This window comes from Notothenia rossii, assembly GCF_949606895.1.
Source record: "Notothenia rossii genome assembly, chromosome: 7".
Classification (NCBI taxonomy): domain Eukaryota; kingdom Metazoa; phylum Chordata; class Actinopteri; order Perciformes; family Nototheniidae; genus Notothenia; species Notothenia rossii.
In genome coordinates, this window is record NC_136905.1 from 27,296,106 (window position 1) to 27,313,595 (window position 17,490).

At 42.2% G+C, this 17,490-nt stretch overlaps 1 protein-coding gene across 1 annotated transcript in view; it reads left to right on the forward strand.

The window, feature by feature from the left end:
* Positions 1-16,939, forward strand: part of LOC307046845 (trafficking kinesin-binding protein 1-like) — a 37,286-nt gene extending 20,347 nt beyond the window's left edge. Inside the window, 15 exon segments of the mRNA XM_079693502.1 lie at positions 2,987-3,063; positions 4,065-4,181; positions 4,313-4,412; positions 4,415-4,455; positions 4,638-4,685; positions 4,798-4,876; positions 4,958-5,088; positions 5,251-5,325; positions 5,570-5,707; positions 5,794-5,870; positions 6,261-6,497; positions 6,813-7,141; positions 9,081-9,542; positions 10,656-10,758; positions 13,433-16,939. Coding sequence (XP_079549628.1) covers positions 3,013-3,063; positions 4,065-4,181; positions 4,313-4,412; positions 4,415-4,455; positions 4,638-4,685; positions 4,798-4,876; positions 4,958-5,088; positions 5,251-5,325; positions 5,570-5,707; positions 5,794-5,870; positions 6,261-6,497; positions 6,813-7,141; positions 9,081-9,542; positions 10,656-10,758; positions 13,433-14,456 — 3,012 coding nt within the window. The 5' untranslated portion in view covers positions 2,987-3,012 and the 3' untranslated portion in view covers positions 14,457-16,939.
* The last annotated feature ends 551 nt before the right edge of the window (positions 16,940-17,490 follow it).

The following is a 17,490-nucleotide window of genomic DNA, read 5'->3' on the forward strand; positions in this document are numbered from 1 at the left end:
ATGACGAAAACGCTTAGGTGCCCTTATTTAATAAAAATAAAAAATGCCTCTGAAGCTGCTAAGTTTCATGCATGCTCATTGGACCTCGTCTGTGTGGAATAGAGAGGCTAATGAAATAATGGATGATAATAATAGAAATATCTTTAACTAAAGCATAGCCGACTGAGGTGTGATGAATAAGGATATGAAAATATGTTGTTTGCATTACCTGATGCTGTTTTGCATTCTTGGAGGCCTATAAGTTAGCTCCACTGTGTAGCCTGACATGACATTGGTCCTTCTAAGCTGAAGTTAATTATTAAATCTGTGAAAACTGAGATAGTTAAAATGTGTGTATCATTATCTCGCTGTGCTTCCCGGTATGACACATCGTGTGATGTTGGACAATACACCTCCTCTCCAACTGACAGCGTTAAAAGTGACTAACAAGACAAAAATAAATATCCCAACCCAGTCATTTTATAAACACGGACGTGAGAATGTAACTTCAGAAGTTCAGAAGAACCCAATCCAGATGATCTAATAGACCTAAACTAGTGACTCTCCAGAAGAGGATATAGTTGTTCCTCAGAATGCCCCTTCATTGATATTTTGCCACAGAAAGAGAGACATACAGTTTAATGGGATGTATTCCATCAACAACAGCCTGTTTTAAAGTTTGCTTCTGAGGTAAATAATCTCCCCGTCTGGATTGTTAAATGATTAATTTAAAGCCCGAGCTTTGTATCAATGGGAGGAGTTGATAATGACTGTGTGTACCTGAAGTAGCAGAGCAGGGGTGTGGTTCGTCTTCACATTAGGTCACTTATCTTTCCGAATCACTGGGTATGAATAGTGGAGGAAAGGTTTATCATCGTGGGTGTATACTTCTTAGGAACAGCATGGCACAAGGGGAGGCTGTTTTGTTTATCAATCATTTAAACTACAGTATGTTATCTAACACGTAGCAGCATTGCCTGATAGCAGCACCCAGAATCCTATGTTATCTTGAGCTGGGTAATCTGATTCAATCCTCAATTGAGCCTTTGTATCAAACATGGAAGGGTAAATATTGGAAACACAACTGTAACGCATTACAACCATCTATCAACATCTCTAAAACAGTTCAAAGAAAAAACTAAAGTTAGGAATTTGATAAGGATATGATTTTTTGAAAGGCTGCTGTGTAAGACTGCATTCGCTTAGAGGTAGATGTAGCTTATATTCTACTAAACTGGTGTATATATGTGGAACGACGAGACGCCGTTACTAGAGTTATTTATTAAATGGCATTAATTGTATAAGTGTTCACCCCCATCTTGTTATTTCCGGTCGTTTCTGTGTTCCCTCCTGCTGATTACCCAATTGGGTTCACCTGGTGCCCTGTGTTTGCTCCTCCCCCCTCACCTGTGTCTTGTTAGTCTGTGTATTTAAGTGCTGTTTCTTGTTGGGCTGAGAGTGTGTGTGAGATCCTGGTGGCTGCAGGCTGGGCTCGCGTGAACAGCAGCAGGATTGAGGCTGTGTGAACTTTGTGCACATTGTTTTAATAAACGCCCACTTCGGGTTATATTTTTGGACGTTCTGCCTCTGCCTCCTTGCTTAGTCGGGCCGCTCAATGGTCAGTCTCACAATTGGTGTCAGAAGTGGGATTCGACTAAGTGAGGAGGTGACAATGACGAGAGGAAAAAAGAGGGACCAAGGAGAGGAACCGCGGCTGGGGGTGGCTATGCCTGGAACTGACCAGGGGGCCACGGCTGCTGAAGCAGCAGGAGAAGAGAGACAAGCAGGAGGAGAAGCTAACGGACGAGCTAACGGAGACAAGGAGGAAAAAATTAACGGACGAGCTAACGGAGACAAGGAGGAGAAGCTAACGGACGAGCTAACGGACCCCCGAGGAGTAGACAGAACCAAGGGAGGGATATATTAGGTCCATAGCCTCAAGGGAGGGATCGAGTGTGTCCATGGCCTCAAGGGAGGGATATATTAGGTCCATAGCCTCAAGGGAGGGATCGAGTGTGTCCATGGCCTCAAGGGAGGGATATATTAGGTCCATAGCCTCAAGGGAGGGATCGAGTGTGTCCATGGCCTCAAGGGAGGGATATATTAGGTCCATAGCCTCAAGGGAGGGATCTATTCTGTCCATAGCCTCAGGGGAGGGATCTATTATGTCCGTTCTAGAAAGCCAAGACTGTCTCGGGTACTGTGCGCTTTAGGAGAAAAGGGGGGGGGGGGAATGTAACGACGAGACGCCGTTACTAGAGTTATTTATTAAATAGCATTAATTGTATAAGTGTTCAGCCCCATCTTGTTATTTCCGGTGGTCTCTGTGTTCCCTTCTGCTGATTACCCAATTGTGTTCACCTGGTGCCCTGTGTTTGCTCCTCCCCCCTCACCTGTGTCTAATTGCTCCCCCTCAACTGTGTCTTGTTAGTCTGTGTATTTAAGTGCTGTTTCTTGTTGGGCTGAGAGTGTGTGTGAGATCCTGGTGGCTGCAGGCTGGGCTCGCGTGAACAGCAGCAGGATTGAGGCTGTGTGAACTTTGTGCACATTTGTTTTAATAAATGCCCACGTCGGGTTATATTTTTGGACGTTCTGCCTCCTTGCTTGGTCGGGCCGCTCAACGGTCAGTCTAACAATATGGAACTACTTTTAAGCCAGGTTAATATAAGTTTCATTATTTAAAAAGGATCCATAATTCTAAAGAATGAAGCAATAACACATCAGTTACTGTGTACCCTACATCCTATGCCACTACAGGTTTTCTTTCTGTCACCTACTTATAAAAACTCATAACATTTAGACTTTGTTCCAACATTGGGAGTGTAGTCTGAAATACTGTAAAGAAGAGCTAAATATGCTGTTGAGAAACCATGATATCTGGGATGAATGTGATGATTTCACACATTTTAATACATGGTAGTTTATTATTGAGTGCATCATCTATTCAGTCATCTTTGGGGAGTCTTGTATTGAGCCTTTGTATTTCCTTGTCTTTCTTTGTGTGCAGTACTGTGTGCTGACAGGGTGGGCCAGATGACGAAGACCTACAGTGACATTGATGCTGTCACTCGACTGCTGGAAGAGGTGAGATCAGTTCAAGCTGAAAAAAACAGGAGTACAGTGCATGCAGATTTAGAGGCCACATGTCATAACTACTGTACAGTATGTGGTCTGAACACAGGTTGCTTTATGGTATCATAAAATAGCTGCTGGCAGCGGCTGATATTCAAATCTAAGTAATCCACATCAGCTGCTGGTAAGGAGCTCAGGCGGCTTTCTCTGCATTAATAAAAATATGTGGAAACAGAATGGTGTCATTGTTAAATGATCCATGAAATTCAAAAGCCAGCGAGCTAGCCATTACCTAAACATGGGATTCAGAAATGTTGCATCATCAACAAACGGACCCTAAGAGAGAGATCATTGTACTGACCTGCACTGCTGTGAGAACTACTTTGGTTCACAAAGCAATAACATTCCCCATGCAGACTCTTGTTACCGTACACTAAGTTAATCCTTACATGTATGTTCTAAACAGTTGTGTACTTCTGTGTTGCTCAGTAGCAAGGGTCATTGTTATTGATCGCACCCAGACATTCCGAGAAACAGGAGTGCCTGGCAGTCCTTGTACACATTTATAATAAGCTTTAATTATACTGTAGCTCAGTGTGAAGGAATTTAACCCTTAAATGGGCAATCACATTTAAATATTGGAAAATAATATTATACTACTATTTTTATATTACACCAATTTAACACTGTCGCATTCTTACACTTCTTAGACACATTTTGCACCAATTGTACACCAATTTAAAAAAATGCTCAGATGTCAGATGACTGCATCCCTCAGGCTACAGAAACCATGTAAGGGTTAAAGACATCTTGATTAACCTTGTGTAACACCACGTTTCTAACCTCTGTTGTTTACTTCTTAATTTCACCATGTTGCAGTTTTATTGTTCTTACTTTGTTCCAATAGGACGAATGCACACTGCCATCATTCAATTGGAATAGTCATTTTTAAATAATGAATGTCTGTCTTGTTTTGACTTGAAAAGCTAAACTGAACTCTTTCCTTGGTGCAGAAAGAGCGCGACTTGGAGTTAGCGGCTCGCATCGGACAGTCGCTGCTGAAGAAAAACAAAACCCTCAGTGAGAGGAACGAGCTGCTGGAGGAGCAAGTGGAGCACATTCGAGAGGAGGTACACATTTTGTCACTATCATTTTTATACCACCTTACAGCTGTTGGAACATTGTTATGGTCTATGATTTTGGAGCAGTGCAACATTAGAGCTGTGGCCATCTCTATTTCCCTCTATCTGTACACATATAGGTGTCTCAGGTGCGTCACGACCTGGCCATGAAAGATGAGCTGTTACAGTTCTATACCAGCGCAGCCGAGGAAAGTGAGGGGGAGTCAACCACCTCCACACCGTGAGTCTCCTTCCATACACCTCTCCTCTAGAGCAGTATGCAGTGCAGTTGTATATGGGAAATCATTCTTTTGTAAAGAAAAACGTGAGAAATTATGTTTAAAATTGTAATATAAGGGACATTTCACATTTTCTGTAGTATTGATTGACCAGCTGCTTCACATGTTTCTCTCTCTCGCGTGTGTGTGTGTGTGTGTGTGTGTGTGTGTGTGTGTGTGTGTGTAGAAGAAACTTAAAGATCTGGAGGAGGAAAACAAATCATTGCGATCTGAGGTACGCACAACCACAAGCTCTGAAAGCTATTTCCCTCAACAAGTTAGTTACTGAGGTGATTATTCATGTCCAGTGTGTATTTTGATTGTTATTGTCCATTTTGTTGTTTCAGGCCATTCATTTGGAGACAGAAACTATCTCATATGAGGAGAAGGAGCTGCAACTTGTCAATGACTGTGTCAAAGAACTACGTGAGTATTGGATTGATTAAAGTCACATTATGTCCTTTTGGTATTTTTATATTAAATATATTATGGATCTGATGTTTCCAGGTGATGCAAACGTGCAGATTTCCACTCTGGCTGATGATCTGGCCAGAAAGAGTGAGGACGCCTCCAGACAGCAGGAGGAGATCACACACCTCCTCTCTCAGATAGTAGACCTCCAGAAGAAGGCCAAGATGGTAAGAGAAACTGATATCTTCCATACTAATAATGTTAAATATCTTCTGTTTGCTTAACTATGTTTTGTTGTATTTATACCTTTGCAATGTAATAAAGTAGAGACAGAATACTTTGCATGGATTTGTTATTAATATCCTATGTTTTCTCTGTGGTGTTTGTAGTATGCGGTGGAAAACGAGGAGCTGACTCAGCACTTAGGTGCAGCCAAAGACGCCCAGCGACAACTCACTGCTGAGGTAAGGATATCATCAACACGCCGACCACCTACGCTTTCACTAAAACCATGAATTAAAAAAAGGAGCACTACATAGGATACACCCGAGATGAAATAATGATATAATAAAGCACATTTCAGACTTCTATATAACAACAATCCAGGAATGAAATCTATATTGCAAAGTGCAATTTAATCCCGAACTAAATGAAGCCCAGTCAATTTGAATTGGAATTCTGTTCTTAATATCCTCCCCCTTCCTCCAGTTGCTAGAGTTACAAGATAAGTATGCAGAGTGCATGGAGATGCTTCACGAGGCTCAGGAGGAGCTGAAGAACCTGAGGAATAAAACTCTACCGCTCAGCACAACGAGGCGCTTCCATTCTCTGGGTGTGTTCCCCATGGTGAGCTTACACTCATGAACACGTCCATCAGTATCACAGCACCATGCTCTCAGTCGCTACAAAATCCTTTACCTTGTCTTCTGCAGGACTCTCTGGCAGCAGAAATAGAGGGCACCATGAGGAAGGAGCTCCAGAATGACGATCCGGATGTAGAAGAGCAGAGGTCTGTCATTTAGGAGCCTGGGACACCTTGAAAGGAAAAAGAAATGACTAGTAATATTTTCTAGGTTTATTTATTCAAGTATATTTAACCAAAGAAGGTGTATACATATCCTAAAGAACATTTATTCATTATAAAAATAGTAACTAAATAGATATAAAGCCTTACATTTTCATTCTTGTTCCTCAGGGTCGTACATCATTGTTTTAAATACATTTGGGAACTTTCCCTACATTCAGCCCTTTCTTTGATAGCAAAGGGTCATTTCTTTAAAGCATAACATTAACAACGCCACTGACTGATTATGCCTTTTAATTTTGGGGAAAACTGAACAAGAACACAGTTTGGATTATTTAGATCTCAGTGTATGAATATGTGATCATGTTCCTACAGAATGCAACCAAAGCGAGTGTTCCAGACGGTGAAGAACCTGAACCTGATGCGTCAGCAGCGTTCCTCCCTCGCCTCCTCCCTCAACATCCCCGGCTCCAATCAGACCTCATGCCTCACCTCAGAGCGCTCCAGCAGGGTGGGCACCCCGCCCTGCAACTCCTTATATGGCAACGACAGCGGGAGCGGGATCATCCTGGACAACAGGACAGGCAGTATCATGCAGGGTCCGGACGATGGGTACGGACAGATCCACTATGCTAAACACATTCGCTTTGTAATCCTCTTGTTTACTTTACCTGACGTACAGTTCTTTACCATTTGTTTCCCGGTTCTTCCTCATTGTGTTAGTAACAAAAGGGATTTCAGTCACCCTTACACAAAAGTGTTTCTATGGTTTATCTTAGAGTTTCCATATCTGTTTGGTGCATAAGTTTCAGTCCTCAACTTCTTCATTTGTATTCTCATCTAAAACAACAGGTGACTAACAAAACATAGAGAGAGACACACTGCTATAAGAAATCTCCACAATATCAACTATGTTGTCCTCCCCAGGTCAGAGGACTCTAACAAGCGGCCCCCTGGGACCCCAGGGACGCCGGGGGGCAGGGACCTGGAGGCAGCCCTGCGACGCCTCTCCCTGCGCCGTGACAACTACCTCTCAGAGAAGCGCTTCTTCGAGGATGAGAGGGAGAGAAAGCTGGCTTATCTGGCCAAAGACGAAGAAAAGGGGGGCGAGGGGAGCAGTGGGGGCCCGGGGACTCCCACAGAGAGCCTGCTGTCGATGTGCTCGCATCCCTCCTTCGGAAGCGTCTGGTCGGGGTACTCTTTCACAGCCAGGTCCTACCTGCCCGATAAGCTGCAGATTGTAAAGCCGCTAGAAGGTGATTATTCCTCTGAGAGGCACAAGTCCTCTGATCCTCCACATATTGAGAAAAAGAGTCTACATCAGACCCCCCCGCAAAAAGAAAAGGAACATGTTGATAGCCCTCAGCAGAGTCAGAAACTGGGCCTAGCACACAATTTAAACAGATTCCTACAAGCTAGTCAGAGCCTGTCCCCTCAGAACCAGCAGCAGGATCAATATCTCTGTTTTCAACACAACAGTCAGTCTCAAATCTTTGTGAGAGCCTCTGAGGACCCTAAGGGCCGGCAGAGGAGCTCCAGTTTGTCGGAGCTGAGCATCCTGCGGCCCCCCCTCGTAGCTTCACTAGCTTTAGTCACAGGCCTGCTGGAGGTGCTGGATCCACAGGAGGGCCCTTTAAATCTCCAGCACTCCTTTTATTTCAGACACACACAGCCACGCTGCTGGTTTGAAATGTAGATTACTACATCGTACTTTGTGAGGTATCGGCACCACCACCCCCTCCTCCTCCCCTTTAACCCTTCTCTACCACACCTTCACCTTCCTGCACCCCCTGTCAATAAGCCATTAACACTATATTTTACATAAAGATTTGTGCTGTTCATCTTTTTCAAAAGCAGGTTTTTAAGAGATATAAAAATGTAGACCATACCATGAAGAAGTATTTATTGTATTTGCAGTGAGTGAGTCAGTATGTTGTACTTTAAATGGCACCTTCTTTTTTCAACCCTACGATTATTTATTTTCATATTTTAATGGTTGTGGACAATAATGCAGTGATAGTATATGGGGGGAGAAATTGTATCTTAAGTACTCACTGTCTAATAGTATTTAGTTGGTTAAAAAAGCCTTAACCATACAAATAATTGCTTGCCTTAAAACGTTTATCACTTAACATTTTGTCCCCTAAAAGGAAAATAACTTTTTTAGAGGTCTTTCTATTTAGTGGCACCACCTAGTGTTCAAACTCTGTCACAACACTCATGGTGCATGGTAACACTGTAACAGGTACATGATGTGCAGGGCAGAAGAAGATTAAACTAAACGCAATGTTTAATTTCAAGTCTAATGAAGGTTGGTCAGTGTTCTGTAATTATAATTATGGCTGCTGTCAGATGAACAGAAAATAAACTAGAATGGAAACAGATATTTTAACAGCCATCCGACAATGTGATCCTTAAATTGACCCATTTTACAGATTTATTTTTGCTATATTTGTGCCATACTACTGTATGTACTTTTGATCCTTTTCACTCCTTTCTTTTCCCTTTCGGTTTTGTCTTGTTTTTGCACTTTACTTCATTTCTGTTCAACTTGTTTGTTTCCTTTTGATTTCTTGAATAAAATCTTACTAATTTTCTCACCTTCCCCTTTTTCCTCCTTCTTTTGGTGCTACTTTTATTTTGTTTGTTTGTGTACTGACATTTATCACACTACCTTCACCTTTCCTGAGATCAAACAAGCATTCATTGGACTTGAAATGAGACGAATGTAACAAAGTTCAGAGAGTTTAATAAATGCCTTGGCCTGTCTGAGTACATGTATGTAACACTGATTGTGCAACTGTCTCCCTTCCTGTGTGTGTGTGCATATGGGTAATATGCAGTATGTCTGCCAGGAAACAGCTGGAGAATCTGTGTACACATTTAAACATAGAAATTACATTTACTGAAGGAATGTGATACTCTTATACAATGTGAAGCTGAATTTGGATGGGATAGCCGTATTAAGCTCTAATAATACCAAAATACACATTTTTAGATATAATTTAACCTAAGATAAAAATGAAGTTTTTGTTAGGATTGAAACATGGAATAACATTTGAATCAGATCTTTTAGTTATCCCCAACACTGCCCCATATAAAGACAATTGATCTTTTTGATGAGATGTGGAGAGCATTATTTGATAAATGTAATTATATAACATCATTTGTTTTGCTCTGACCTTTAACCCCCAGGCTCTGCGACCCTCCATGCCTGGCAGCAGTTGGCTCAACCCCACATGGGCGCTTTGTTGGATCATCGGCCCGGTGTGGTCACAAAGGGCTTCTGCACTTTAGAGCAGGAGGAACAGGAAGAGAGCTGGCAGCTGGACCAACCGGAGGAGGACGAAGTGTCATGTGACTCCTTCTCTGTCTTGTCTGGCGAGAGTTCCGCTGACATGGACGTGCCTCACTCTTCTCCCCCTGTCTGCTGTAACAAAAAGGACATTGATGAGAATAGCCAATCAGAAACATTGCAAGGAGACATATGCAGGGCTCCAGAAGCCATTCATGTAAAAGATGGACATGTTGCAGACATGCCCCTTCCCTTCTCCTGCTCCTCTTCCTCCCCGCTCCCCTCTTCTTCAGAGATGAACGGACATGTGGACCTGAAGGAGCTCCAGGCCCTACAGGCCAGCCCAATGGACCGTCTGCCTGGTGAGGGAGCACTTAGCTGAGGTCACTGCACCCACCCTTGTAACCCTGGAGTATAGGGATAGAGGGGAGGGGAGGGGGGGAGGGATTGGGGATTCATTCACCGGACATCTCACAACCCAAATATGACGTCCCTTCCTGCACCCTCATGCTCACGAACCCCCACCCATCCCATCCACTGGCCGTCCTTGTGTGTGCAGTGATCGAACCCCATCAGACAGAGTACATGTTTTTTGTTTATTCATTTAAATCCTCATATTCTTCCTTCTCATTTCACACCACCTTTAGCTGCCACACTATACCTTTTCCAACCAATCACAATTATGTTGTGCTCTTTGTCCATAACTATCCTCTTCATCAACTTGATAACTTCCTAAAGTGTCTTACGCATTTTTACAATTACAATGTAATAGTGCATTTTTTGTTTTGGTGTAATTTATAGGAAATGTCTTTCCTAAATATTGTGCTTAACTACTGTCTTCTAGCAGTGGATACTAAAACAAAACACGCGCACCCACAAATACCATGGCTTGGCTCCAGTATGTCAGCACGTACATGTATATCAGGTGTTATTAGTGCAGCTGTCCAAGTCACATGATCACATGACACCCGTGGCTGGTTTATATTAGAGTTGACCTGGCTGTAGCTCCGGTGAATGGTAGGTCACCTTCAGATATGAATTTGTATGGGGTGCATACAATAACATGTTAGAGTGAGATTTATGATAAACCACAGAAATACAATTATTTCCCAAAATCTAAAATGACATCACTACAAACAAATAACACCCAAATCGAAACACCCATAAAAATGGGATATAATTACCCATACAGTGTAATATATGTCGCTTCATTTTCAGGGGGATAGTGATAACCCATTTACTTCTGCCTTAAAACTATACACAGATGTCCAAATGTACACAGAAAGTTTACAGCTTTTCTTGCTTTAATAATTTTCCCCGCAAATGTAATTCTATTGGACGCTGGTGCTTTTTCTTGGGGCTCTTACTATAATCATAATCTATATTTTCTCCACTCCTTGTACAGTGTATTTGCAGCGATGCTTGGTACCCTTTGTCTGAGTACTAAGGGCCTTTTCCTCTGTTCTCCTCTCTAGTAAATTTCCCAGGGAAGTGTATGTCCACTACTAGCTCTACATACACCTACACCACCTGCAGGATCCTCCACCCCTCGGATCAGCTGACCTCTGTATCCCAAAGGTAAATATCTTCAATTACAGACTGCTATTATTACTGCTTAGTTGGTTTTTTTGAAAGTAGTTTGCTGTTATAAACAAATTATATCAGATGTCTTAAAAAAAATTCTACTTGTAGTATTGCGTTGACCAAATAGCCCATGAAGAGAAGGAGCTGCTGCTACATTTGATGTAAAAAGGAAGCCTTCAGTAGAATATAATGACAACCAACTTTAGTAACAGTAATATGTCTGAAAGGGTTATCTACGGTAAAGAGGCCATAAGTGTGGAAACAATATCTGGTGATCCCTTTTCTAGGTCTGATATCAATGTTTTCTGTCATGAGTTAAGAACTGGTGTCCTTAGAAAAATAATATTTCATAGTTTCTTAATCTGTGAATCAGATGAAGAAAAAAAGCCAAGGGGAAAATCAAAGTCAAGTTACTCAATGCTTATCTCATTGATGTTTTTCCTAATGGTGATAAGAACCAATTCAATTAAAATGTCTTGCCAAAAAGACATGACATTAATGTAACATGTTTACAGCTAAACATTACTACTCACCTGGAAGAAAACATGAATTAATTGATTCCAATTTAGAATAAGTGGTGCACTTCTGCCTCTTGAGGCCAAAATGAGTATTACAATAACACACATTTTTCGATGGAATAATTATCCTGGCAATAGATGACAACCTCTGAAAGATTGTTTTGGTAAACCTTTAATCAGCTTTTCTCAAGTCATAAACACCTTAGAGAAAACACTTTAGATCAGACTCAGGAATGGATCACCAGAACTCATGTCGTCTCCTACCTACCTGACAGGGCTTCTTTAAAAAAGTCTCCACTTATACTGTAAATCAAACAGCCCCTCTCATCCAAGGAGGGAACCCCCTCTTGTTCCCCTCTGATAGATTTTGAGGCAGGGAAACTGATGCCTCAGCACCTGGCTGACTTCATACTTTGTGTCCCTGCTGTCTGATTGGCCTTGGCAGGTCATGTGATGAGGAAGATGAAGTGGAGTTGTGTGATATGGTTGTCATGCCCGGCGTAGAGCAGACCCATTGAGTGCACCCACTCAGGTGCACATGGGTGAGGCAATGCATGGGAGTGCATTCCTAAGAATGTGGGTGTGTGTGTTAACCACAATAACAGCAGCTTGCCCCTAACTTTACTCCTACATGTAGTTAGCCTCTAATGCTACCGGTCAACATTTTCCTAACTGACTTCAACTTATTAGAAATAATCAGTTGTTGCTCTGGTAATAACCTAACCACACCCTAACTTTTAGAGCTTTTAACCACATCCAGCCTCTTTATTCATGGCTCAGGTGTCTTCACGTCACTTTGTTGTGGTATTTTGGAGGGTGGATAACAAGCTGTCTTATAAGAGGGTGGGGGTGAATTAATTGCTGGCCTCAGGCATTGCCTGGGTCCTTGCTGCATTCCCCACATTCAGTCCAGAGACTTACCCTAACCTAGGGGATGCATATCGTTGACTTTTTTACGATACCGATGCCACTAAACGATACCTATACTCGACCGATACATATCGTGGTACTTTCATGTTGCATAAGGGAAAAATTGAATCATCCCGCAATTACTCCCATGAAGCGCTTTATGATATAGTTAACATGTCAACAATATTCAAATTAATTGTGGGACTTCGACCTTTTAGTACTGAACAAACAATGAAAAACACGTTTGACGACAAGGGCTTGAAGACTGTACATTCCTGTACTCTGATTTTATGTGACAGTAGCAAATGTTTTGAGAGGTTGGATGTGTTGCCGCCTTTCCCAGAAATAAACGTCTTGCAGTGGTTACAGACCCCACCATTCAGACTGGCAGTCATATGCAGCCACACTTTAGATTTTCGTGCCGACATCGAGCTTATGAAAAAAGAAAAGCTAACCGAAAGGCTCAGACGTTCGGGAGGAAGGTGAAGGGCGTTGCTTGGCAATCAAGCCAATCACCGAAGCCGTTGCAAGACGCGCGATCTGATTGGCTGGCGGATGTCGATTCCTTTGCGAAATTGACATCGTAATTTTGACGGTTTGGGCGCGAGTATACCGTATACCGTAGCCGCCAGTTACTGGGTACCGGTATGCACCCCTACCCTAACCGTTAAGCTGATGACAGCTAGGCCAAAAAGCGTTTCAACACACTGGCTGGGAGAAGATAATTTACATTAAACGTCAAAGGTCAGATCTGAATCAAGAGAGGGGTAATGATCCTCCTTGTAAATGGCCACTTTACCCATGTGACCCAGGGACCATATAAAGGTCATGATACGGCTCACGACTCAGATCTATTTGCAGGATTAAGTGGTTTCTTTCTGATCTTTGCCGTGTAAACACTTATAATTACCTTATTGTGCAGTGAAGAATCTCGTGTGTGTGTAAGCCTTAATGCTCCTGACTTTGGTTGTCATTTGAAAAAGACATGGGGGCCAACAAATACCTTGGCTTAGATGAGGCCTAAACTGAGCTACACATCTCAGTTGCCCATATAGTGTTAATTCCTGCATGACTATGTTCAGGGTTGTACTTTTTAATAAATAATGAGTCTTAATTGTTACTAAAAGCCAAGTATTAATACTTATTCATTCATGTCTGCTTATTTCTGTCCTATCACCCATTCTCTATGCACACCTGCCTGTTCCTCCCCCCCTTCTCTCCCCTCACTCTTCCATCTGCAGTTCAACTCTATCTTCTTGTCAGAGCAGTGCTTATATTGGCACCCCTACCACCACGACCACCACCTCCTCTACACCTTCCTACACCCCCTGCTGCACCCCACGCCGCCTCTCCCTGTCCCTCTCAATGGCCGAATCCTCCACCAACCTCCGAGACTCCACCAAGACCACCAGCACGTCCCTGGGCCTGGTGCACCTCCTGCTGGAACATGGGATTTCCGCCTCAGTGTATGACCCCTGCAGCTGGGACCGAGGTGTGGACACCAGCGGAGCTTCCACACCGGTGAGAGGAGCACAAGCACGGAGTATCACCGATTCCCCGGAGCCGGAACGCAGACGAGTGTTGAAACGCCCGGACTCCCTCCTCCTGCAGCCCTCCACCCCGCCCAACTCCCCTCGCTCAAAATCTGCCTCTTCCACCAACACCCGGCCAGTTTTCCAGTTCAGTCCTTCCACTGAGAACCCGCCATTTTTCGACACCTTCCTCGCCTCGAAGCCGGCTCGAACCATTCTGAGGGAGGTGCTGGGGGAGGCGGAGAGGGAGCGAGCGGGGGACACGGATGATGAGAGCCAATCAGAGAAGCTGAACCTGCGACTTGTAGACAAACTGAAACGTTTCCGCACTCTCCCCCATCACGCTGCTTCTGCTTCAACTGGGAGTGCTCTGTTAGCCCCCTTTGGTCCAACTGGACTGGCAAACAGTGCACTGGGTGGGGGGCTTCCAGGACTGAACGCAGGGCTGAGGAGGAATCGAAGCTATCCGGCCATGGTGGGGGCCAGTATGGCGATGAAAGACCCAGGAGGCCCCCCCAGCACAGAGATAGTCACACCACATACGATGCAAACCCCACACACAGTGTCCACACAGGAAAGAAATCACACCCAGGCCAAACACAAACCACAGACTCTACATGAAGTGGAAACAGTCACAATGCAGACTTTAAAGCAGAGACACGCCAGGCCCAACGACGGACTGTGGCAGTTGATAGGTAACGACCAACACAGTGACGATGAGAGTGGGACATAAAGGGAAAGGTTCAGTGTGTTAGCTCATATGCACTGAGACTAGATTTGTATGTGCACGCATACAAAATTGCAAAGCCAAATAACCTACATAACTATAGACATCCTGAAGGTAGTGTGATGAACAGTGCAGTCCTCAAACACTAAACTACACAATAAACCATCTCTACTCCTAACCAGTCCATACTCCAACTAATCATTTAAGGAATCATCAGTAGACGTGAAATGCTGGTGAATAAAGCAGTAGTGTCTGACACTGTAACACTGTGTTATACTCATAAACTGTCAGAGCAGACTACTGATGCTGGAGTGTGTTGCCTTCTTCTGTGTCCATTGTAATTGTATGTTGTACATGCAATATACTGTCATATAAGGTATAATATTAAAGACCCAATCTGGTGAAAGTACTGCGCAGCTTTTCAGTCTCATTTTCATATTCAACCTGATTTACAATACAATTTGAGAAAATGACATTAATTAAAAATGTATGTACTAATATAATATGATTTATGAGGGGAAATATATTTCAGGACTACACAGTCATGCATTTACTGAGCAGATGTTACTGTTACTGCACTTTAAAGAAGTCCTGTGTCATCATGTTGGGAGGCGGGCAAGTTTGTACCGTAACATTGGAAATCCAAAATTGAATGAAAGCATTGATGACCCTCATCTATTACAAGTCTGTAGTCTTTGACATATTCGAAATGTGCGTGCCCATTGATTATTTTTTAAATCAGGTCCTGCCAGTGTTCAGTCTACAGTTTGAGCTTGCAGCTAATACTAAAAAAACTAGGAGCAGAACAAGAACTCTCTTTCATTATGAGGATTCAGCCAAGATTAAGCTTTCTGCTAGTCCTGAATGAGTCAAGCTTTGCTGTACTGTATTTTTATATAAACATGGCTAATTTTCCTCCCTTGTTGCAAACCATTGTCACCTTATGTTTGGGCCAATGTGACATTTTGAAAACCTTAATTGCACTGGAATGAAATGGAAGTGATGTTGCCATATGGAGTGGCATTGGCACTAGAGATTGTTTTCTAGCAGCAACTCTTTTGCTCTCCCCCTTAACATGTGTATGTAAGAGAAATGTATTTTCTAAATCAATCCAGATTGGGGCTTTAATGTGTGATCTGTTCTTACGTGCCTAAAATCATACTGTATGTCATTCGATTATGGGTTTGTACAATTTAAGAACTTTATTATTTGAATGCAGTAGAGAAAGTTAATGAGGATGCCCAGACAGGCTCATTTGTGTATTTTTTGGCGTTTTGTTTTCATCTTCTAATGAGTTTGAGTTTATTTTCTCATCCACAAGGACATGTAGCACATAAACAGTAATGCAGAACAGCTACAGCTATACAGACACCTGGTTAGCACTGTGACGAACACATTTGCTTTGTCGGATTCACTTTCTTTTCCACCATATTTCCTTTGTAAAGTAAACCTGGATCACACGCATACATCTGACAGCTTATAACTTATTTTGCCAAAATCAAGTGCGTGGGTAAAAAAAAGAAGCAATATCAAACATGTCTGTTGCTGAATGTATGTAATTGTAAATGGAGTGACTTGAAATATCTGAATGTTGGTTCTGAAGAGCGTGATATTGCTTTTATCCGTTTGTTGCTGAAGGGACGTTTTTTTTAAATCACTGACCCAGTTCCAGTGTCCACCCTCGGGAATGCCCAGACATCTACTTACTGCAATTCTTATTGGACTATTTTATGAGTTTTATTAACCCATTATTGAAATACAATGGATATAATGCTGATCAGGTATCAGTTCAGTCTGAGGTGGCACATTGGGACTGGGCCACTGTCTGTCAGTGAATGAATATTTCAAACTGTGTTGCTCTGATGCTGGCAGTGATCTGCTGAAATCCTTAATAATTAAGGAGTTAAACTAGCAATGTTATTGAGTGAGAGATTATTAATCATTAAATATATTTATTGAACTTGGATTATTAGAAGCACGCATATTATTGAATGTCCATTGTACATGTTAAAAGGACTTGCAGATTGTATTTATATTTTTAACGGTAACATTTTTAAATGTTAAAAAATTCTCTGGCACTATTAAAAGGACTTAGTAGAAACATTTCTATGGCACATTGTTCGATGCTGCCCATAACTTCACAACAGTTGCCCATTTGGGGAAGTGTGTGTGTGTGTGTGTGTGTGTGTGTGTGTGTGTGTGTGTGTGTTCGTTCTGCTGAAGGGCCATACATTTGTGTACAGTACGTTGATTTCTCTTCAGTTTCTGGTCACCTCAGACAGAGGGCTATTATTACATTGTAAATATATGCAACACATGTATTCATGCTTACTATTGTTTAAAGAAATGCATAACAGTTAAACAAAAACACAGGGAATTAAGTTGCTCATTATTAGTGAAGCGGGAAAGAAACGTTTCTGTTCAGGGACTGATGTGTTCTATTCTACAGAGCAGACCGTGCCTGCTGCCAATAAAAATAAATACATGAAGACTGACTTGTCTACCTAATTCAGCAGCGAATAACGCAGTTCTGCACTGTGAGTCCAACTTTACTCATCTTTGATACAATTTAAAGTTTTACAGACTACTGGTTCAAGGATGTTGATCAGATTCCCTCTTCTATAGAGCTCTGGGAACACTGAATACAACAATAAGCAAAAGAAAAACTGCACCTTGGCCAAAAGAATACAATACATTCTCACTTATGTAAGCAGCCATTGTTGGCTTATTTGAAGGCAATGTAGTAGTATTTAGCATTAAAAGATTATAATCAAAGTTACTTGCAGAATTCAGTTTTTTAGTTTATTCATGGTTGAATGCACTTAATGTCAGTCGCTTCGGATAAAAAACTTCAGCTGAAACTAATATATCCTAAGGCTGTATTATAAGGCTGGGTGATAAGTAGGACAATAGAAACACATTAACCAGAACAATTATCCAATATACAGTATGCCAAAATATTGTAAATGCGTATAATGACAATACAACCCCACTACAATATGATAACTAATAATGTACTAATGCTTCTCATCTGGAGTAC